Consider the following 22,277-nt stretch of genomic DNA (forward strand, 5'->3'; position numbering starts at 1 on the left):
AGTCCATTTCTTTTTACTTAAAAAAAAAGTATATGTATGTATAGATACATATTTGTATCTTTCTTTCTCTACATGTAAGTCACTGGGTCTTGTAAAAGTACAGCAAGCGCTATTGATCACTGATCCATCTCTCTAATCCCACCATTTTATTTGGGAGAGTCACCCAGGCTAGCCTTGAACTTGCGATCCCCCTGCTAGACTTTACGAGTAGCTGGGCTAACAGACTTGCGCCACCGGGCTAGGTTTTCTCGTAAGACCTAAGACTTAAGAAACGCGCACAAAGCTTCCAAGCCTCTGCGCCATCTTTGCTCAGCTAGCGCCACGGTCACAGCTTCCCTCTAGCTCAGAAGTTTCGCGCCAAAACGTCCCGCCTCATAAAATGGAGACCGGAAAGAGTTGGTCAGTGACGTCACCAAAACGCCCCAGCCAATCATCTTGGGAATCCGGCCTTGGAGGCGGGACTCCACTGGCGCAGAGCGGTCCAATAGCTGTCCGCGGGGCCGGACGAACCAATAGGAGCGCAGAGACCGCGGCGGACGAACTCCCAGGTTGGTTTTTCCCGCGAAAGTCGGCTTCCTCTAGGAGGGTGGAGGTTCGTGTGGCGCGGCTCTGTGAGGTGAGGGATTTGCAGGACCGGCTAGGGAAGCCTGGGCAGAGGCCAGTGCGACGGAGCATCCCTGCCGCCCCAGGCCGCTTAGCTCTTTCTCTTTTCTGTCTCCCTTGACCCAGGTACAGTCATGTCGGGCTTCGACGATCCGGGCATTTTCTACAGCGACAGCTTCGGTGGCGACCCGGGTGCGGAAGAGGGCCAGGCTCGCAAGTCGCACCTACAGAAGCGCTTCAAGGAGTTCCTACGACAGTACCGAGTGGGCACCGATCGCACGGGCTTCACCTTCAAGTACAGGTGGGACAGCGTCCGTGAGTCATTATTAGGGGGGCGCCTTTTCTTGACAGCCTCTCTTCAGGCCTAAAGTATAGAATGGTCTATAGTTAGGTGTGTTTTGAGAGAGGTGGGACCATTGGTGCATGTAGACACCGAAGCCGGGGTGCATGTGAACCGCTGCTGACACCCCTGCCCCTTTGTTGACCACTAAAGGGATGAACTCAAGCGGCATTACAACCTGGGTGAATACTGGATCGAGGTGGAAATGGAAGACCTGGCCAGCTTTGACGAGGAACTGGCTGATTACTTGTATAAACAGCCAGCCGAGCACCTGCAACTGGTGAGTAGCACCCATTTCAGAGCTTCCTAAAGCCTAGCCCTGCCCCATCACCAGCAACTTGATGCGTTCGTTTCCTCTTCTTCAGCTTGAGGAAGCTGCCAAGGAGGTAGCTGATGAGGTGACCCGGCCCCGGCCTGCTGGAGATGAGCTGCTCCAGGACATTCAGGTCATGCTCAAGTCAGATGCCAGCCCGTCCAGCATTCGGATTCTGAAGGTAGGAGTTTATTGGATGGCTAGTCAGGGTGGCATGGCCGTTGTGTGGTGCAGAAGGCTTCTGAGACAGAGAGCCTGGAGTACCAGATGTGCGACCCTGACCGAGACATTTGACGTAATTTAGCCTGTATCCTGTAAAATTACCTCAGTGGATCGATGTCCTAAAAGGAAGGCAGAGTTGAGTCTTGGAGAACAACAGTGAGTTCCTATCCATTGGGGAGACCAAAAAAAAAAAAAAAAAAAAAATAGTAAACACCATCCATAACTGGGAGGCGGAGGTAGAGGCCTGGTATATATGAGATGAGACCATGTCTACAAAACAAAACAAAACAAAACAACACTAAAAGAAAGTGGGTGGGGACACTGTAGCTATTACTGAGAGGGGTGGAGAGTTGACAGCACTTACAGGAAGGGTTGTTGGAACTGAAATTGAATGATATGTAGCCAGTCAGGTCAAAACCTGGAAGTGGGTGCAGAGGCACTGGGGTGACAGTGGTGGCCTGTTTGGAGGCATGGAAAGAAAGCAGTGTGTCTGGAGCCCCTGAGTTTGCCTGTTGGTAAAGAGGAGGTGGGGCCCAGGATAACCTGGGTGTCACCTGTCTTCCACCATGTGAGTTCCTGGGTTTGCTGAGATGTCCCGCTGGCCCTGCTTCCATTCTCTTTTTATGAGGATGGGGGTTAATCTCAGGGCTTCTGTGTCAGGCAAAGCTTTCTTGAACTCAAGCCCTAGACTCTGATACCCGAATTCAGAATTCGTCCAATTCTTCTGGCTGGTATGTAGAAGAGGAGTTATAAAGTGGGCAGACATGGAAACAGGAAGGAGGACATAATGTTTCTTGTTCTATCTTAGGACTGATGAGAAAAGAACAGGACACGGGGTCAGGCTTTGCGAGTAGTGCAGTGACATGGCATTTGTTACCTCTTCACTTGGTGTCACCCACCCATTGTGTGTTGTACTTAGAAAGCTGTATTTCATATTGTTTGAAGCCCTCAGAGCTCTGGGTCTTTTTTTGGAGTCAAGTTACTCTTGGTTAGCACGGATAGCATATCTTCCAGAAGCAGCTCTGAGTCCTCTCTCTGCAGGCTCTAGAGACCCACACTCTAGAACTGAGCTGCACCTTACAGTGCCAGTGTGATGGTGGCATTGGATCTGAGCGGAGGCTGCTGTTTCATTGGAAAGACAAGCTTGTTCCTCTTTTAGGGACAGAGCACTCTGGAATGTACTGCAAGGCCTGGTCGCAGGAGTAATTGGATCTCTAAAGCTGTGATTCTAAAGGGGGGGTTACAGCCCCACTGCGGGGTTTAAATTATGATTCCCAGCAGAAACAAATTACAGTTAGAAAGTAGCAACAAAAGTAATTTTATGGTTGGGGTCACCACAACCTGGACAACTGTATTAAAGGATCGTAGCATTAGGAAAGTCGAGAATCACTGCTTTAGAGGGATTCCCCCTTAGGGGTGACTGAAACCTCAGGCTTCTTTACTTTGTGGTGTTCCGGAGGACTGGGATACCTGGGCCCTTGTAGGTAATTTTCCCAAAAATTTGTTTTGTGGATTGTTCAAAAATTCTAATGTCTGGGCAGGTTCTTGTGCCTCCACTCTTATTTCCCAGGGGATCCCCTCCTTGTTTCTCTTCCAAATTTAAGATTTTATAGGGCCTGGTGTGAATCTGTAATCCTTTTGTCCCAGAAAAGCTTGAAATAGGACGATGAGGAGGAGAAATGTTGCTTGTTAATTGTTTTAGACTGTATGTATGTATGTATGTATGTATGTATGTATGTATGTGGGTGTTTTATATGTATGCCTGTGTGTGTGTCTGTGTATAGTACATTAGTGCATGTGCCTGCTGCCTATGCTATCAGAAAGACAAAATTGGATTATGGGTGAGTGTTTGTAGGCTACCATGTGTGTGTTAGAAACTGATCTTGGGACTTCTGGAAGGGTAGCCAGTGAGTGTTCTTAACTGCTGAGCCGTTTCTAGCCTACCCCTCATTATGAAAACCATCACATGTAGAGGTATATAGAGAAAATGTAATGAGCCCCAGTATGGTTCCTGAGACTGAGTATTAATATCTTGCCTATTTTCCTGCTTTTCCCCCGTGAAGAATTGTAAGCTGAATGCTGTACATGCTTTTAACTGCAGCATTCAACAGGTCAAAGATGGGATTACAAATTTTATGCCACCCTGGGCTGCATAGTAAGATCTTGACTTATAAACAACCCAAAATAAACGTAGAAAATCTAAAGTGGATTTTAAAGTAAATTACACATGGTGTAGATTAATTAGGCGGTTAAAGGGCAGCATGAGGAAATTTGTTCTCATCCACCGTAAGGGTGCTGGAGATTGAGGAGCTGCTCTCTTGCTAGCCTCCCAGTATGCAGTTGGGGAATGGGGGCGGCAGGGTTACTTTGTGTAACAGCACTACCTGTCCTGAAACTCACTGTAGACAAGGCTGGCCTCAAACCCAGATCCGCTTGCCTCTGCCTCCTGAGTACTGGGATTAAAGGGATGTGTTTTAGGAAAAATCAAATGTTGTATTCGGTTGTTATTGGTCTTAAGTCTCTCATTCCAGAAAAGCATTCCTTACTCTCTGAATGTAATTCCTTTCTCAGTTTCTAGTTTGTAGTAGAGGAAGGGCTGGTTTGTCCTGTAGGAATGTGTGGCCTTGTAGATTTATACGGTGGCCTGCGTGGCTGGATTGAAGCACACCTTCAGTCTGTTTGCAGTCTGGAGGTCGGTTAGTTCAGAGGTCTTGTTCCCTTCTAGTCTGACATACCGAGCAGAAATGTTCATGGGTCATGCTGGTGCTGTGTGCTACATTCTTATCACTGGCGTCCCTGTAGTCCTTTCATAGTTTCAGAGCTCCAGTCCTGTGCATGTGTTTGTTTTCTGATCAAGCCCAATATGCCCCAACTTGGAGAAATGGCAGGGAGATTGTCCCAGTCTTGTAGACTGGTGAGGCTGGCACAGGAGGCAATGGAATGTGTGCGAATGTCTCACTATTAGTGAAGATAGAATATAAAAAGGAGAGGACTTGTCATCCAGCTTAATGACTAGTAACAGGGCAGTCATGCTGTCTGTAGGAGGCCTTGGAGCTCTTGAGACAAGTCCGATGATTTATCTTGTCATTTCACCTGACTCCTGACAGTGTATATCCCTGAAAGATGAGGGTCTTATTTTGTTTTGTTTTGAAACAGGGTTTCATTATGTAGCAGCTCTGGCTGTCCTAGAACTTACTATGTCTGACTTTGAACTCAGATCCACTTGCCTCTGTCTTTAAAGTGATATCAGAGGTGTGCACCACTGTGCCTGGCTCAGGGGATCATTTACAGCCTGACTGAATGTCCTAACAGATGAATACGTTCTCAAGAGATACTTTAGCTATAAGACTACTAAAACATGGACCCCTAAGAAATTGGCATTTCCTCAGGAATCTCATACTGAGAAAAGAAAAGCCTGAACCATTATGGAAACTCTTCTCTGGAATGGGGTTTACATTACATAAATAGTGATGGCAGTGGTGGGTGGGACCTCACACCTTGATCAAGTTGCCATGGTAGACATATCCCTGGTTCGTTTAAACTTTGGTCTCACTTCAGCCTGAGGCTGATAGAATGTCCATGGCAGTTGGTGACAGGATTGAGCTAGAACCAGGGTCTCTGTCCAAGTCAGTTCTCTGGAACAGCACAGGAAGCTACTGTCAGAGCTGGAGTTTGAGTCTTCTGGTTGTGTTGTTAAATGTTTCATGTTTCCTTTGTCTCCCAGTTCCTTGCCATGTTCTGCAAGGCCCTGGAAAGTGAGGGCTTGTTCAGGGCAGGCCCCTGAGCCTGGTGTCCGGGTGGCCTCACATTAGGTGGGTGCTCTGGAAACTGAGCTAAACTGTGAGTCATGACTGCCAATTCCTCCAGATCTTGCCCTCAAGATGTCATTCCTCAGCCTTCCCATATCGCCTCCTTCTCCTTAATCATCAAGCTTCTCTGTGGCTTTGTTATAGTCAGACATGATGTCACACCTGGTGAAGATCCCTGGCATCATCATCTCGGCCTCTGCAGTCCGTGCCAAGGCTACCCGTATCTCCATTCAGTGCCGCAGCTGCCACAACACCCTCACCAACATCGCCATGCGCCCAGGCCTAGAGGGCTATGCCCTTCCCAGGAAGTGTAATATGTGAGTATAGCCAGGAGGGACTCTGGGGGAAATGACCTGAAGTAGCAGAAAAGCTGGCAACCCTGGCAAGTGCTGCCTGCACTGCTCGTTGGAGACCTTAAGGCAAAGACGGCATAGCTCTATATCCTTGAGTTAGGCAGGAACAACAAACCCAGCCAGTGTCCCTTCATGTGGTTGAACTTCATCCCACCTAGATAATCCGCATGGCTTCTGTGGAGTCCAAGGTTGGAGAGGAAGCAGTCCAGAGGATTAAGTCTATATGGGAACTGTTTTGTGTAGTCCTGGCTATCCTGGAGCTCACTCAGCCTGAGTCCAGGCTGGCTTTGAAATCAGAAAGATCTGCCTGCCTCTCTGTCCCGAGTGTTGGGTGGCATGTGCCATTGCCACCTGGCTTATGGAATCTTCCAAAGCCACTGGATGGCTAACCCAGTGTGCTCACTGTACTGCCTAAGAACACGGCTATACTACTTGATACTTAGCATATTGTTAACTACGGCAGCAGAATGCATGGACTTCCTCCAGTTAATAGGACTTAAATAGTTTACTGTATGGTTCTTAATGGAAAATGTTTGCTGACTCTGGCCTTACAGACTACTTACATCTTAGCTGCTTTGGCTTTCTCTTCTAGTTTCCGTATTGCCTGAGGCAGATTGGCATTGTCCTGGGCTGTTGCCTACCCTCACCTGCTGCCACAGGGTAGCTGGCCCCATCCCCTGTCCACCTTCACTGCTCCTCAGTCTGTTCCCTGTAAAGGAGCAGAGTGGTTGGCCCTTCCATCGGCTGCCTTGCTCTAGTGCACTTGCCTTCCCCTAAGTGGCCTTCCCTCAGGCTGCCACAGTGTCCCTACCGCTTCAAGCTCCTTACATGTCCTTGTCCCCAAAGGTGCCTTCCTTATCCCATGTTTGTTTTTGGTTCACACATGCCTGCACATGTTAATCTGCCTGTTTTTACTGCATGCCTTTATACTATGCAGATGTTTTTCAATCCTGATGGGAACTTAGCTTCCCAGACCCGAGGCTTAGGTTTACTGCTCTGTGTCCTTACCTGTATTTGCTGAGTAGACTTACTGTACGGCTTCAGAGTCTGCACCCTCAGAATGGTCTAGAGGTGGTAAAATCTCACCAGAAAAGATACTAGGCTAAGAATAGGGTTTTGTAAGGGATTTGATGATAGAGCTCCTCCTACACCTGTGAGGACAAGAGGCCTCATGAGGGAATGATGAGTGACTGCCACCTCAGTGTGACAGGGAGAAGCCAAGACACCTGAAGATGTGACTTTGGGTCTAGCACCCTGCCACCATGGAAACTCCTAGGCCTTCCCAGATATGCCCCAGCTCTGCCTTATAATGCTGCTGAATGGGGGAGTCCCGCCTTTGGGTTCTCAGGGTAGCTCTAGTGACCACTTCTTCCCTTGCCCAGGGATCAGGCTGGGCGCCCAAAGTGCCCACTGGACCCATATTTCATCATGCCTGACAAGTGCAAGTGTGTGGACTTCCAGACCCTGAAACTGCAGGAACTGCCTGATGCAGTCCCTCATGGTGAGATGCCCAGGCACATGCAGCTGTATTGTGACAGGTAAGTGTGCAGGGGCTGTGGGTTGGTGTGCACGCCACTCCATCTGGTGGCAGTGTAGGCTCAAGCCCTCGCTGTGTCTGGTGCATTATCTTATGTGTGAGCCACTGCCGCTGTCCTCACACATCAGAAGAGGGCATCGGACCCATTGCAGACGGCTGTAAGCCACCGTGTGGGTGCTGGGAATGGAACTCAGGACCTCTGGAGAGCAGTCAGTGCTCTTAGCCACCCAGCCCCGACTTTGTCATTTTTTGTTTCCCATAGTTTGCAAGGCATGTCCACTCCTACTTTATTTACATGGGTACTGTAAACTAAGGGAGGTCAGATGACTTTATGAGTAGAACTAAGGCCTGTGTGTCTTCCAGGACAGTCTCTATCCCTCCTAGTACAGAGCTGGATAACCAGAAGCAGTGCTAGCTCCTATCTAGTTTGGGCCTTTGTTGAATAGTCACAAAATGACCTAGATGAAGGCTTACGGATCCCTGAGTTTTTACCCTGGGCTCATATACCTGAGGATGAGTATCAGATGTAAAGCTTGCTGGGGAGTGGATCCACAGTTGTCAGCTTTATCATTGACAAAACTGTGCAGACTCAGCTTGGGGAAACTATATACTAAGTCCCAATTTTTTTTTCCTAGACAGAGTGCCTGAAAAGCCATTATCAAGAGTTTAACACAATTGAGTATATTGTATTAGAGTCTTCTCTTATGTATTCAGAGAACTGGGGGGTTGCATCGTGGAATGGGTAGGAAGTTAATAGGACAGTGTATGTAGCAAAAACAGTCCTCGGTGAGACTGATTTGATAGTATCTGTCCTCGCTGAGACTGATTTGATATACATAGAACACCTTTCAGTTTGTTGGTTACCTTGCTTGATTCCCAACAGCTGAGACAAGTCAGAGTCCTCTTTTCAAGCTCAGAGAGGCACAGTGACTTCTGAATTCACACAGCTACCTTATGGTCCTTTAAGCTATATTGATTCTGGGGAAACATGGAGACTTTAACTGCTTAACGTCTTATTGTTAAAGAGATGACTGAAAACTAGAGGCAGATTGACCGCGCTGAGCTCAGGGAGTATGGTGGAGGCAGAAAGGGAGGGAGGGTGGCGCTAGCACGTAGTCCGTAAGGGATTGAGGAGGAAGTTTGCCCTAGGGTGCCTGGTCACAGCTAAAATAAGCTAGGACTTCTGAAGGCTTGGCAAGGGCACCATGCCTCACCTCTGCCAGTACAGCACCTGACCTCTTGAGTTCAGTGAGAGTCAGGCCAACATCCTGACACTGTGCTAACTATGCAGGCTGACGTGTGTGGTAGCAGGAGCAGGGAAAGGTTCCGTTACTAACTCTTAAACCACACAGGGATTGAGCTGCCTTGATAGTGATACTTAGGGTAGAAGCACTGAGCTGACCACACCGTCCATCACCTTGAATCCCATTTGCTCATCTTTATCTTCCCTGCACTTTACCCAGGTACCTGTGTGACAAGGTTGTTCCTGGGAACAGGGTCACCATCATGGGCATTTATTCCATCAAGAAGTTTGGCATGAACCCCAGCAAGGGCCGGGACAGAGTGGGTGTGGGCATTCGGAGCTCCTATATCCGGGTGCTGGGCATCCAGGTAGACACAGATGGTTCTGGTGAGTTGCTTTGAATTCTACAAGCTGCTCACGTGATAACCTAGGCATTCTTGAATTGCTCAAACCGTTAGGATGTGCTGTGCTGTGTGTGTGTGTGTGTGTGTGTGTGTGTGTGTGTGTGTGTGTGTGCGCGCGCGCCACATTAGACAAATATTCTACCACTTAGCAGTATTCCCTATCCTAGGGTGTTCATTTTTACAGCAACAGTTTGTTGCCCTAAATTTTCTACTTACTGGTGTAGTTTGTAGCTGCTGCCCTAAGTTGTTGCCTAAATGCATGCTTGAGTTGCATGACTTGGTGTTATAGATGGGATGAGGTGTGTGTCCTGTGCTGCATCTTGGTGGGTGGAAAGGAAAAAGTGCATAAGTGTGAGCAGACAGGATCTAGTTGGAAAAGGAGCCCCTAAGGGACAGGTATCTGACATTGAACTGCTTTATTCCATTGAGCATTGTGGGAAGGAGTCGTCTATCAGGAGTGTGAGCAATGGCTTTGAAGGGTGTCGGTGTGAGGGAGGTCCTTTCAAGTATAAAGGAGAACTGGTGGGAACTCAGGGCGGGTGGGGGTGGGGGTGCAAGTGACAGGGTCGAGTGGTAGGGGTCAAGTAAAGAGCCTCAACTCTGAGATGGAGCAGAGATCTCATGCTTACATCCAGGGACAGCGGGAGCTGCCTTGAGGAATGGTCCCTACCTCTGGTCTAGAGTGATGGAGTTCTAGTACTGTGTCCATATTTCGTGTTGGTAGGAGCTAGCTCCCTTGGTTAAAACTGGAAAAGCTATGGGTTCATCTGGCCATATTCCAGACGTGGACTCTTCCTGACTTGCCATATCACTTCATGCATTTCCCATCTCTTGAAAGCGGCTCTTCTTTAGCCTTCCCTCCCCTTGCTTAGCAAATCCTCCAGATCCTCTTCAGTTCCCTATGTTGTTTTTTAAATCCCCTTACCCAGTAAGCAAGCTGCTTGGCTGCTCTACTTTTATGGCCACTTTTTTTTTTTTTAAAGATTTATTCATTTATTATATATAAGTACACTGTAGCTGTCTTCAGATACACCAGAAGAGGGCATCGGATCTCTTTACAGGTGGTTGTGGGCCACCATGTGGTTGCTGGGAATTGAACTCAGGACCTCTGGAAGAGCAGTCAGTGCTCTTAACCGCTGAGCCATCTATCTCTCCAGCCCTTATGGCCACTTCTTACCTCCCTGCTCTGAGTCCCACTATTGTCTCCTGGGTTGTTTTTTTAAAGCCCTCTGCCACTTGGTCCCACCCGCTTCACTTGGTCCCACCCTCTTCACTTGGTCCCACCCTCTTCACTTGGTCCCACCCGCTTCACTTGTCTCACCCTCTTCACTTGGTCCCACCCTCTTCACTTGGTCCCACCCTCTTCACTTGGTCCCACCCGCTTCACTTGTCTCACCCTCTTCACTTGGTCCCACCCGCTTCACCTGTCCCACCCTCTTCACTTGTCCCATCTCCTTTCCTCAGCAGCTCAAGCTGTTTTGATCGAGCAATTGCACTGACTATCTGTCTATGAGAGACTTTCCAGTGTCCTCAAGAGTATGTGATCTGGCCTTCTGTTTGGAACTTTTTTCCTCTCTGGCCCCTTGAGATTTGAAAGACTGATGCAGCCCCGTGCCCTAGCTTTCCTTTTCCTGAGGGACTGACTGTCCTGGTGCTGAGAGCGGTTGGTGTGTTGACGGCATGTCAGGGTGCTTCTGATCTAGGCTGGTCTCAGCAGTAGGCTGGAGGAGATGCCCGCCCCTTGCTCACTTATGCAAACTGTCCTAGGCCGCAGCTTTGCTGGGTCTGTCAGCCCACAGGAAGAGGAGGAATTCCGTCGCCTGGCTGCCCTCCCCAACATATATGAGCTTGTCTCCAGGAGTGTTTCTCCCTCCATCTTTGGGGGCATGGACATGAAGAAGGCCATTGCCTGCCTGCTCTTTGGCGGTTCCCGAAAGAGGTGAGGGGTCTGGAGGGAGGGTGCTGATGACAAGGCTGCTCCAGGAGGACATCTGTGTGATGAGGACCAGCCTTGGTCCCTCAGCCTGCTGGCACTGGGAAGACCTAGGCTCTGTGGTCTAGCGCGAGAGACCCCACCTTGAACCAAAGTGTCTAAGAATAAGACATGCGAAATACCTGATACTCAGAAGGTGTCCTGTCTTTCCCCTCCCTCCCCTCCTCTCCCCTCCCCTCCCTCCCCTCCCCTCCCTCCCCTCCCTTCCCTTCTTTAAGATTTATTTATTTTATGTACATGAGTACACTGTCGAGTTCTTCAAACACACCAAAAGAGGGCATCAGATAACAATGCAACTGATTGTGAGCCAGCATGTGGTTGGTGGGAATTGAACTCAGGACCTCTGGAAGAGGTCTTAACCACTGAGCCGTCTCTCCAGCCCCCCCCCCCTTTTTTTTTCCGTTTTAAACAGGTCTTAATGTCCTTCAAACTCATGATCCTCCTGCTTCAGTCTCCAAGATTCTAAGATTACAGGTGTTGTCACCGTTCCTGGTTTCCTCTGTCTGTCCCTTTGAAGCTCTAAAACAAAGCTCAGACAGGAGAAGCAATGATAGTGTACACTAGTGGCTACTGTTAAATATGCTTTTTGTATGTTCAGAGCATTCTTGTAAGTGCCTAATCTGTCCTGAGCCTAGCCTGTCCTCTTAGCAGTGTATATGGATGTTAGTGTTGTATTCACTTCATGGATGAGGAAAACTGAGGCACAGAGAACGAAAGGACTTGCGTGAGGTAACAGGTTGGGCTGGATTCTGCCCTGTGGCTACTCTGCAGTGTACACAGCCCTCAGTGCCATTTCTGTTACATTCTTATATACCCCACCCTCCAGTGTTGGGCTAGGAGCCAGATAACTGGTGAGCTTGTTTCTGGGCCAAACTCATTTCCACCTGTTCTGAGACTCTTAGGGGAGGGTGAGGAGCTCACAGGAAGCCAGGAGTGCTGATGCACACGTACAGTCCTAGAATCGGGAAGTCTGAGGTGAGAAGATCATGAGTTAGTTCAGAGGATGGCCCTCAAGTAGATTTTTTGCTTTGTCTTCTACCTACCTGTTGTCTCTAGGCTCCCAGATGGACTCACTCGCCGAGGTGATATCAACCTGCTGATGTTGGGGGACCCTGGCACAGCCAAGTCACAGCTTCTGAAGTTTGTGGAGAAGTGCTCTCCTATTGGGGTGAGTGGCTGGGGACAACTTCCTCTTAGCTTAGGTGCCCCAGCAGGGAGGAAGGCTACAGGGTAGAGTTGCCTAGTTCCTGGACATGCATGGGATCTGGTTCAACCAGATCTTCGTCCTTATTCATCTTGGCTGTGGTCAGGATGGCAGAGGGGGTGTGTGTGTAGGGGTGGGTGGTATGAGCATTGGACTGAGTCAGGCCTGCTTTGCTGCTTAGCCTGGCAGTAGCTGCATGTGGACTTGGAAGAGGTAGCCTAGATTCTCTGAGCATCAGCTTGCCCGTTTGCTAAATAATGACACTGCTCATGATAATAGCTGGGATCAAGGACCAGATGCTTGCTGAAGTGCCTGCCACGGCTTACTCATTTACCTGTCTTCTTGTGAAGTGTTCAGTTGTGCCTTGGAGGAAGTGTCTTGCTAAGATCCCACTGCTGGGAACTTTAGAACGAGGTTCAGGCCAGTGTGTCTAATGACCCAGGTGCCCTGGGTCTGTGAGGGTCAGGGAGAGGGTAGAGGTGATGACTGACCAGTGGGCTGTGCCATGGGAAGTGGCGGTTTTGGATGGAGAGGAGGTGTGCTAAGTTAACCACATTGGCGCTGTCCCATAGAAATATCAAGGCCTGAAAATGTAAGTTGTGTCATGTTTATTAGAGTAGCCACATTTATAAAGTAAGAATAGGTGGAATTAATTTGTATAATCTGTTTAGCCTGAAGTCCAATATAAGCATCTTTTTTTCAGTGTAGATGAACCCCAAATCTTGTGCATGTTAGGGAAATATTTTACCACTGAGGTACATCCCAGGCCTTTTACATGAAAGTATTGAATACTTGGCATTCTTTTTTTTTTTTTTTCTTTTTTTCGGAGCTGGGGACCGAACCCAGGCTCTTGCGCTTGCTAAGCAAGTGCTCTACCACTGAGCTAAATCCCCAACCCCGAATACTTGGCATTCTTGTTAGCACAGTGTGATCTGAGCATGCCTCACGTGCACCTCAGGTAGGATTTATATATTTCAAGGGGTCTGTCAGTTGGTAGCATACAGGTCTTCACAGATGATGGACTCAGGGTAGAGGCATCCTTTTCAGGGATGTGCTGTAGCTCAGTGAGCCGTTTTCCTTCTAAGGAAGGAAAGGCTGAGGCCCAGCTGGGTACAGTTGAGTTCTGTACTGTTCAGTCAGCTTTGCAGTGTGATGTGGATAAGTCACAGTCCTCTGAGCTCTTGTCCCTTGGGGCTAGTACTGAGTACTGACACCTCCTGTCTCCCCCAGGTGTACACATCTGGGAAAGGCAGCAGTGCTGCTGGCTTGACTGCCTCTGTGATACGGGACCCCTCATCGCGAAACTTCATCATGGAAGGTGGAGCCATGGTTCTGGCTGATGGTGGGGTTGTCTGTATTGATGAGTTCGACAAGGTGAGTCTTCTAGTCACAGGAGTGGAGTGTGTGGCTTCAGGTGTGGAAGCAGATACCACTTCTGAGAGACTTTATGTAGTTCTTGTACCCATCACTCTGGGGGAACTTAGGATAGGCTGCTTCGCCTCTCTGGGGTTCTCTGGAAATTCAGGAGAGTGAAAGCCAAGCCCTTGTGATTATCTGCTATTGGCTGGCCTGAAGTCTACTATAGAATGGTAGCGGCTCCTTGTTATTTTTCTGCCCTCTTCTCTGTTTGGGTGAGGGTTCTGATAGACAAACCCTTCAATGCAGATGCGGGAAGATGACCGTGTAGCAATCCATGAGGCTATGGAGCAGCAGACCATCTCCATTGCCAAGGTGAGTGGCAGCCACCCACCCTTCAGCAATCCTAAGTCCTTCTAAGGCTGCTCTGATGGATGTAACCAAGTCCTCTTTGCCCAAGACTGTGCTAGCAGCAGCAGGCCTGGAAACTGGGTGGGGGAGCAAGAGCGCACATGTGCAAGCATGTACACATGCATATGCATATATGTAATGTATGAGTTCATATGTTCAAATGTGATGGGGAAGCCTGTTCCAGGATTTCTGGTTATTTGGTCCATTTACTCCCTTTTCTATTTCAGGCTGGGATCACTACCACCTTGAACTCTCGCTGCTCTGTTCTGGCTGCAGCCAATTCAGTATTTGGCCGATGGGATGAGACAAAAGGGGAGGACAATATTGACTTCATGCCTACCATCTTGTCCCGATTTGACATGATCTTTATCGTCAAAGATGAGCACAATGAGGAGAGGGACATGGTATGTCTCGGGCTAGGCTGGTGACAACAGATAGGTTCATAGTCATGAGGGTGGATAAGAGAGTTAGCCACAGAAATGCTGGTGATCAGAGGAAGCATATGAAATGACTTGTTAATGGCTTGTGGAGAGTTGGAGAGGAAGCTAGAGTCCTAAGACCTAGTCCTACTTATGCACTGAGGGAGGTGCTCTGTGTGTGTGTGTGTGTGTGTGTGTGTGTCTGTGTCTGTGTCTGTGTCTGTGTATGTCTGTGTGTGTGTGTGTGTGTGTCTCTGTGTGTGTCTGTGTGTGTGTGTGTGTGTGTGTGTGTGTGTTTTAAGCAAGAAGCTAAAAATCTGAGCTTCACTTTCTACCCTAGTTAGTAAATTTCTGAAAGAAAATAGCTTATGGAACTTGCTAAGTCCATAGGTGTAGTGCCCATAAGGACCTAGGTTGTTGGACTAGCTGTCTGTTTCTGCTTCCCTTTTGGAGGCTTTGTTCTCAGACATTTGCTGCCTGCGGTGGTAAAGACAAAGCCTGTGTTGGCCAGGCTGAGGGGTACACGCTTTCTGAGCTCTGGCTGCCTGGCTCAGACTCCTTCAAGATGGCTTCTCTCAGCTTCTCTGAGCTGTTCTGCTTGGCCTCAAACTAACTTTGGCAACGTGTTCTAATCTTCTGGCTCCTCCTTATTCTCTGGTTTGTTTTGTCTTCACCTCTGTCTAGCTTGTTCTTCCCCTGCAACCTGTCTTTCCACAGTTGTCCCACTAAAACTGCCTTGTTCTTTTCTCTGGACCGCCCGCCCCTTCAGCAGCTTGCTTTTCTTTTCTCTCTTTTCATGTGAGACTTGGGCATATTCCTTTTTGTCCCTGATTTGTCACTTTGTCGCCACTTAGACATCACTTTCAAGCATAGGTGTTTCCTTCTGCAAACAAACTTTTGCCTTCATTGTTTGGGAATAAAGGGCTGAGCCATACCACACAAGAAAAAAAATCTCAGGTTCACAGTGTGACCAGATATCTTTTTTTTTTTTTTTTTGGTTCTTTTTTTTCGGAGCTGGGGACCGAACCCAGGGCCTTGCGCTTCCTAGGTGAGCGCTCTACCACTGAGCTAAATCCCCAGCCCCGTGACCAGATATCTTAAGATTAGCTATTGCTGTAACTGCCCTGGAAGGAAGATGGGGAAGCCTTTTCCAGTTGTTCTGACAGAAGTGGCAGAGTGGACTCATTGGCTTGGACATGTCCAGTGTCCATGCTTGTCTAGATACTTGCCCCAGTGAGGGTGGACAGGCCAAAGGGACTGGAACAGAAGCATTTGCCATATTTCATCTTGTCTGTTAAACCCGTGAGCTGATCCTGTGTTCCCTGTGCTCCTTAGATGCTGGCCAAACATGTGATCACTCTGCATGTGAGTGCACTGACACAGACACAGGCTGTGGAGGGTGAGATCGACCTTGCCAAGATGAAGAAGTTCATTGCTTACTGCCGAGCGTGAGTGCTGGGAGATGATAACATGGGCTTTTTGGATGGAGGGAAAGCCCAGTCCTGTTCTGTTCCTTACTCGGGATTACCTGATAACCCTGTTCTGAACTTGGTTCTATTCCCGTCTGTCAATTTGACCCTCCATGAGTTTACGTTTATGGCTTTGGGCAGGTTGCTCAAGTGTTCTGAGCCTCAGTTCCCACGGCTTATGTTTAAGTTCTTGGCACCTCCCCACACCAGGCCTTCCTCAGTACATTTCAGTGTACCTGCCATTGGGGCACATGGTGCTTCTTCTGTTCTTCGTATATAAATGACCTATAAGTCTGTTCTAGAAAGCTGAGGGGCAAGGCTAGATAGCGTGTCCAAGGCTGTGTACAGAAAGTAGTGCTGACAGCTCCAGAGGATGTGCCCTTAACCTTATTCAGATTCTCAGGGTTTATCTTTGAAAGGTCTAAGTCCCAAAGAAGGGGTAACCGTTAGTTGTAGCAGTTGAGTGGGTCCCTAATGCATGTCTCACTTTTGCCTCAGTGAGTGGGCGTTAACAGCTCCTGTGTCTGTCGTGGGTTTGAGCTTTGGGAAGCCTTCTAGGAGATCCTATCTCTGGGCCTCAGTTTTCTTATCCTCTTAAATCAGGGAGGTAGAGCTGGAGACTGCTGGGAAGCCTGCTCCCTGGTGGGCCTCCTGGTCTCTGGGGCCCTCAGTGACTGGTAGAACATTGTACACCTCGTGGCCAGACAGCACACTGCAGCCAGCATCAAGAGTAGTTTTCTGCACAAATGTTCAGACTCTTACTCCACTTTCTCAGAGATGTGCCATGTAGATCTCTGACACCTGCTGATAGGCAGGTCAAGTTTTTCTTAAATCTCTTTCAAATGACTCGCCACTTATATTATGAGCAAAAAGCTTTGTTTGGGAACATTCATCTTGTGAGACAATAGAGGTCTGGGAACAGGGTGAGGGCAACCTCGGATTCCTTTCTGGCCTTACTCTAGTTCACTCTGCCGTCTGCAGGAGGTGTGGACCTCGGCTATCAGCAGAGGCAGCAGAGAAGCTGAAGAACCGCTACATCATCATGCGGAGTGGGGCTCGTCAGCATGAGAGGGATATTGACCGTCGTTCCAGCATCCCCATCACAGTGCGGTGAGCTATGCAAGTGGGCTCACGTCAGAGGGCAGGGCTATTTGGTCACTGCTATTCTCATAACATGGGTGTGGTGTGGTCATCTGGGCTTCTGGGACCATGTACTGTGGCTTCCTAATTATCTCTGTGTGTGTGTGTGTTGTATGTATTTGAGGCTAGGGATGCCTGGGTAGGCCTCACTTCTGTATTTTGCCTGGCTTCCTTCTTTGAGAGGCAGCCTGAGGAAAGGGGAGGACTCTGTCCTAGCCTCTGATCAGCTGTGTAACTACAGGGAAACTAGAGACCTTTACTGGGTCTCAATTCTTTATGCCTCCTCCACTAGGGTTGTCATTTATTTATAGACAATATAGCTAGTAAGAGCTGGGGCCATCCTGGGCTGAATTATACCTCTAGCATTGATTGGTTACAAGTAGATCTGGTTGTGTATGATGAAACCCAAAGAGAGTAGTTTAAGTGGGAAGTTTATTTTCATGATTAAACTTTAGGAAGTAGGTAGTAATTCATGGTGGTTTTTCAGAGCTGTCAGCCTGGGCTCCATTACATTCACCTTTGCCAACCTTTCAGCCCTGGATGGTTTTAGAAGTGTCAGCTGTCATTTCCACAGTTTGAGCCCCAGGAGAGACCGTGGGAGGAAGACATGCTTTTTTACGGACACTTCTGACATTTTCAGATGATGCGTGGATTTAGAATGTATGGGCTACATCTTGGTCACACTGACACCTAGACCAAAAAGTCAGGAAATATCCTTTAGCAGGCAGTAGAATTAATGGTGTCCCGTGTCTACTCCACCGCAGGGCCCAGGTCTCTTGTGAAGGCAGGATGTGGGGACTTCGCTCACACGGCAGCTGGGCAGGTGTTGGGCTGTTGGAAGCCTGGGGACACCTCTCTGGGGTTGGGGAAGTGCAGTCTGAGTGCAGGACACAGCTGGAGCTGGCTGGGGGGGTCCAGGCTGGCAGTTCTCAGGCTCTTAGGCATCTAGGCACCCCTGGGATGCTGCGGAAGAGCTGAAAGGGGAAGAATGAGAACGGAGTGGGGCTGGGTCTAGTCTGGGGCCGAGGGGGAAAAGAGGGGGGGAAGCTCCTGCTGGGGAGAGTTTTTGGCTGGTTGTCGGTGGTGGGTTTGAGCTTGGTGGTAGCCATCACTGGGAGTAGGCAAAGGACTTCTATGGCTCCCTGTTGGATTCCATGAAAAGAGGCAGTCCATGGTTTCAAGGCATTTATTGTCATGGTAGAAAGTGGGTGAGTAAAACCATCCCCACTTCTCAGAGTGGGCCTGAGATTAAATACCTTTTGCAGGGAGGAGTGTCTGGGAAGGAAAGTTCATTGACTAAGCCTCCAGGCCTTTAGGCACCTCATTATAACAGATCTATCTTGAGCCTACGTGACCTTCACGTCCTCTACCTGTGGGGCGTTGCCCTTACGTGGCTGATGGTCACAAATCTATGGAGGGCTGTGGGCTAGTGACCGGCCTGGTTTCCTGGAAGTCAGGCAAAGCACCTACATCTCTTTTAGGGTCTCCGGGGTTCAAACTTCCTTAACTGGGAACCAGGGTGTCTTTCACTGCCCCACAGCAGGCAGTGTGTGCTGGAATAAAAATTGGGCTCGGTAGAAGGAGTAAAGGGTGATATATTATTGGGAGAGGCAGCAAACTCCTCTGCAGTCCTGACTACCATGGCCATGGCTCTTCCTGGAGGGTCAGAGGAGGGAGTGTGGGCTGAGCCCTCCGTGTGCTGTGTTCCCACAGGCAGCTGGAGGCGATCGTGCGCATCGCCGAGGCCCTCAGCAAGATGAAACTGCAGCCCTTTGCTACGGAGGCCGACGTCGAGGAGGCGCTGAGGCTCTTCCAGGTGTCCACGCTGGACGCCGCTTTGTCTGGCAATCTGTCGGGTGAGTAGGTGCTGGACGTGGGGCTGGACTCTGGGATGGAGAGAGATCTAGTTAGCTGGTGGCCTGCAGGCTGCTGCCTGGATGTGCTTTTGATGATAGCCTTTCCCCTGCTTCTCTCCTGGATGTTTTAACTGTTGGAGGAGGAAGGAGCTTCTCTGTAGACCTCAAATCAGTCCATTATAAGTAATGTAGGCCTGTCACTGGTAGAGGGGCTGTCAGCCCGCCCTCCTGTTGAGCTTAGAACTATTGTAGTTTCCCAATTTTGGCCTCTTTTTTTTTTTTTTTTTTTTTTTTTGGTGACAGTCTGGGACCCCAGGCTGTCAGTCCTTCCTGTCATGGAGTTGAGACTGACAGAACTTCTGTGGTGTCGTGGTCACCAGTCCTGGTGGAATACAGGCCTGTGGGCCCCTGAGCCTTACTGTCTGCTGCCTGCTTTCAGCCAGTCCTGAGGGCGGTGACATGGCAGCCTCTTTAGACACCTCCACCCTCATCTGACAGGAACTCTGGCTCAGCACTTGCCAGTCGCGGTCTAGATGTCAGAGCTATAAGCACGTGGTTCCCAAGGTTCCTGTCCTACCCGTTCTGTAGGCCTCCTGACCTTCTGGTGGGATAGGTGAAGAGGTATAGGTAGTGAATGGAAGGAATGGAGAGGGCTGTGACAGCTGGGCAGTGTGTTGGAGAAGGAGTGGTTCTCTTTCTTATTTGGTAAGGTTGTACAGCTCCCGCTTACCCAGGGCTTCTGGTGGATGGCATCTCTCAGATTTGTATTCTAGAGGGCCCTGTTTGCCCTCCCTCCTAGCTCTCTTGAACTCAGAACTTTGTTTCCAGTGGGCATGGTTGTAGCAGAGGCAGAAGAATCTCTTGAGTTTGAGGTGTGAGGTCAACCAGGGCTGTACAATGACACCGTTCCTCAAACTCAGCCAAATAAAAACTGCTTCCTTCAGGTTTTTTTCTGTTGCTGTTTCTGTTGTCTTGGTATGTGTAGCCCATAGGGTCTCATGGCACTTGACTCTTAGTTACCATGGTTACCCCATCTCTGTGCCTGTTGCATGGCCTCTGTTACCTTTCCCTCTGCCTAGAGCTCTCTTCCCCATATTACTTGATTTTCACTTTTCTGGTGAGGCCTCCACTCTCACACTGTGTTCTGTCTTTAATTTTCTCTGGGGCTGGGTTCAGGCCACTCTAGTTAGAGGCTGTCATCTTTCTGGCCCTTCCAACATGGATGAACTGGGCTTTCTAGCACCCAGTTTCCCTATTGCACTCTCACAGGGGTGGAAGGCTTCACGACCCAGGAGGACCAGGAGATGCTGAGTCGCATTGAGAAGCAACTCAAGCGCCGTTTTGCTATCGGCTCCCAGGTGTCTGAACACAGCATTGTCCAGGATTTCACCAAACAGGTGAGCCTCCCTAACCCTGGGTCCACAGCCCTGGCCCGGGGTATAGAGGGGTCCTGCTGGTTTTCTTCGTCTGCTTCCCACTCAGCCACCACATGCAGTGTTCTGTGCTCAGCAGAGGGGTGCTGGGATGGGATGTTTGAGCCACCATTCCTTTTGTAGGAACTGCTACAGTCTACAGTTGAGGTTGGCTATAGGGAAAGGAGGAAGCTAGGTTTGCAGGAACCAATGCCTGTTTCCCATCTCTTAAGATTTTCCCTTATTTGGATCGTTATAGGGTAGGGATGCCCAAAACCAGATGAGTGAGCCTTGTAGCCCACTGGGGAGGGGGCTGCTGATCCCATGCAGAGGAGAGACTGTTTGGGGTGTCAGGAGGCGCCTGTGCCCTTTAAAATCATGAGGATAACTCTGGTTTCTGTTTTGTGTTTCCTTTCCCGTGTTCCTCTCAGTTTCCTTGTGGAAGTAAATTATGTAGTAATGAGTATTGGCCCTCTATAAGAGACTAGTATTAACAGGCTGGGGCTGGAGAAAGTGTGTTTTTTTTAAGGGCCACAGGGACTTAAGTCCTAGCTCATTTAATTGCTGTATGACCCAAACAAGTGACAGAACGAGTGACAGTCTGTGCCTGCTCTCTTCCTCTGTAAAGTGAGATTGTGCATGAGTCGAGAATGGAGGTGAATGTTTTTGTCTGCTGTGAAGTTGTCTATGATCCCGGGCTGCATCAGCTCCCTTGGGTCATAGCGATACACACGTGCGATACACACGTGCGTCTGACTTGTGCTCCCTCCTACAGAAGTATCCAGAGCATGCCATCCGGAAGGTGCTGCAGCTCATGCTGCGCAGGGGGGAGATCCAGCACCGCATGCAGCGCAAGGTGCTTTACCGCCTCAAGTGAGCCCCGCCCATCAACTGCCCATCAACCTCGGGCCTGGGAAGCTGCCCCACCCACCTCTAGTCAGTGTCCTCGCTACCACAAGCCTCCTTCTGCCCTCCCCCCTGCCTCAGACTGCTGTATGCCGCACAGCTGCAGCCCCTGGAAATGTGCTCTGGTTGTTGGCCTCATGTACTGTGTTTGGGTGTCTGAGGGCTCTGTCTGGTCTGGGTGCCTAGTCCCTGTCTGCCTCCACGACAGGATGAGTCTGGAGCAGGAACAGGCTCTGGAGGTAGAAAGGTCTGTATGTTGGCTCCTGGGCCACTGACTGTCAAGCTTCTTCGTGTGTACAGAGGAAATAAAGTGCGTGAGTCCCTGGCTGCTAAGGACAGCGGAGCCAATACCACAGTAGTGCTGTGCGAAGTCTAAGGTTGACTCACTCAGCTCCCCAGCAGCACCTATATGAGAACTGGATCATTAATTTCGCTATCTGTGCCTCAGTTTCCTAATCTGCAAACAAATTTGATGAATATGAGCTCAGTGAGTGATTGGCTGTCAAGTGAAAACCCAAGCAGGCCACAATGGAGAAAGTCTCCATGGCTTTCTTTACAGCAAGTGAGCCTCAGTGCTGTGTATCACTGGGGGAGGGACCAGACCTCAGGGTTATCAGTGAAGGAGCTGTAGGCCCTTCCCCGAGTCAGCACGGCAGGAGATACTAGTGACAACACTGTTAAAGGAAGGTACCCCAGCACTTTGTATTGCCAAATGCCAAAAACCGTGCTTCTAGAAATCTAGGATTTACAAGATTATGGAAAAGTCAGTGAAATAAAGTGTTTGTTATTTAAAGTACATTTATAAGTGGGAAGTGTCAAATGAATTGAGCGCACTAGTGCTGAAAAGTACTCAGTCACTAACAGTAAAGCAGTAGGGGAAGGCGTCAGAACAGGAAGTACATACACAGGCCTTTTTTCTCATAGCTGACGTCCTGTGCTGAAACCGCTGCTGCTTGGGTGTTTGCTTCTCACTGCCTCCTAGAGATGTGCTTGCCCCTGAAGAGTGGTCAGAGCCGGATCTTTTTGATTGGGCTGCAAACTTGGAATGCAGTGTGCTTGTCTGGCAGGCGGGCTGGGTAGGAACATTGTATCCTACTTGAGGGCCTGCGTAGGACGCATGGACATGCTAGCCTGCAGGAGTGGTTAGTTGAGTGGGAGACACTGGTGTGACACCTATTTCTTGGTAGAGCATGGTTGGCAGGCACAGTGCTAAGGGACATGACAAGCTTGGCTTGCAGGGACACGGGCAGTGCTCAGGGTGGGTGTGCAGCAGCAAGAGGAACAATA

The 22,277-nt window shown here is 49.3% G+C and overlaps 1 protein-coding gene across 1 annotated transcript; it reads left to right on the plus strand.

Annotated features, from left to right (window-relative positions):
- The first annotated feature begins 563 nt into the window (after positions 1–563).
- Positions 564–21,788, plus strand: Mcm5 (minichromosome maintenance complex component 5). Its single transcript, NM_001399204.1, has 17 exons — positions 564–616; positions 730–904; positions 1,097–1,223; positions 1,309–1,437; positions 5,432–5,604; positions 7,023–7,178; positions 8,641–8,807; positions 10,592–10,763; positions 11,874–11,985; positions 13,252–13,395; positions 13,687–13,752; positions 14,016–14,192; positions 15,543–15,655; positions 16,658–16,786; positions 18,530–18,672; positions 19,942–20,069; positions 20,860–21,788. Exons 2-17 carry the CDS (start codon positions 738–740, stop codon positions 20,959–20,961), a joined length of 2,205 nt encoding a protein of 734 aa, NP_001386133.1. The 5' UTR covers positions 564–616; positions 730–737; the 3' UTR covers positions 20,962–21,788.
- Positions 21,789–22,277: the final 489 nt, after the last annotated feature.

This window comes from Rattus norvegicus, chromosome 19, assembly GCF_021556685.1.
Source record: "Rattus norvegicus strain SHRSP/BbbUtx chromosome 19, alternate assembly SHRSP_T2T, whole genome shotgun sequence".
NCBI classification, from domain to species: domain Eukaryota; kingdom Metazoa; phylum Chordata; class Mammalia; order Rodentia; family Muridae; genus Rattus; species Rattus norvegicus.

Bases quoted from the DNA above. Each gene is read 5' to 3' on its own strand.
- Mcm5 (NM_001399204.1), top strand. From the start codon at position 738: ATGTCGGGCTTCGACGATCCGGGCATTTTCTACAGCGACAGCTTCGGT. The intron at 13,396-13,686 runs GTGAGTCTTCTA...CCTTCAATGCAG, and splicing joins GTATTGATGAGTTCGACAAG to ATGCGGGAAGATGACCGTGT. The intron at 20,070-20,859 runs GTGAGCCTCCCT...TCCCTCCTACAG, and splicing joins TCCAGGATTTCACCAAACAG to AAGTATCCAGAGCATGCCAT.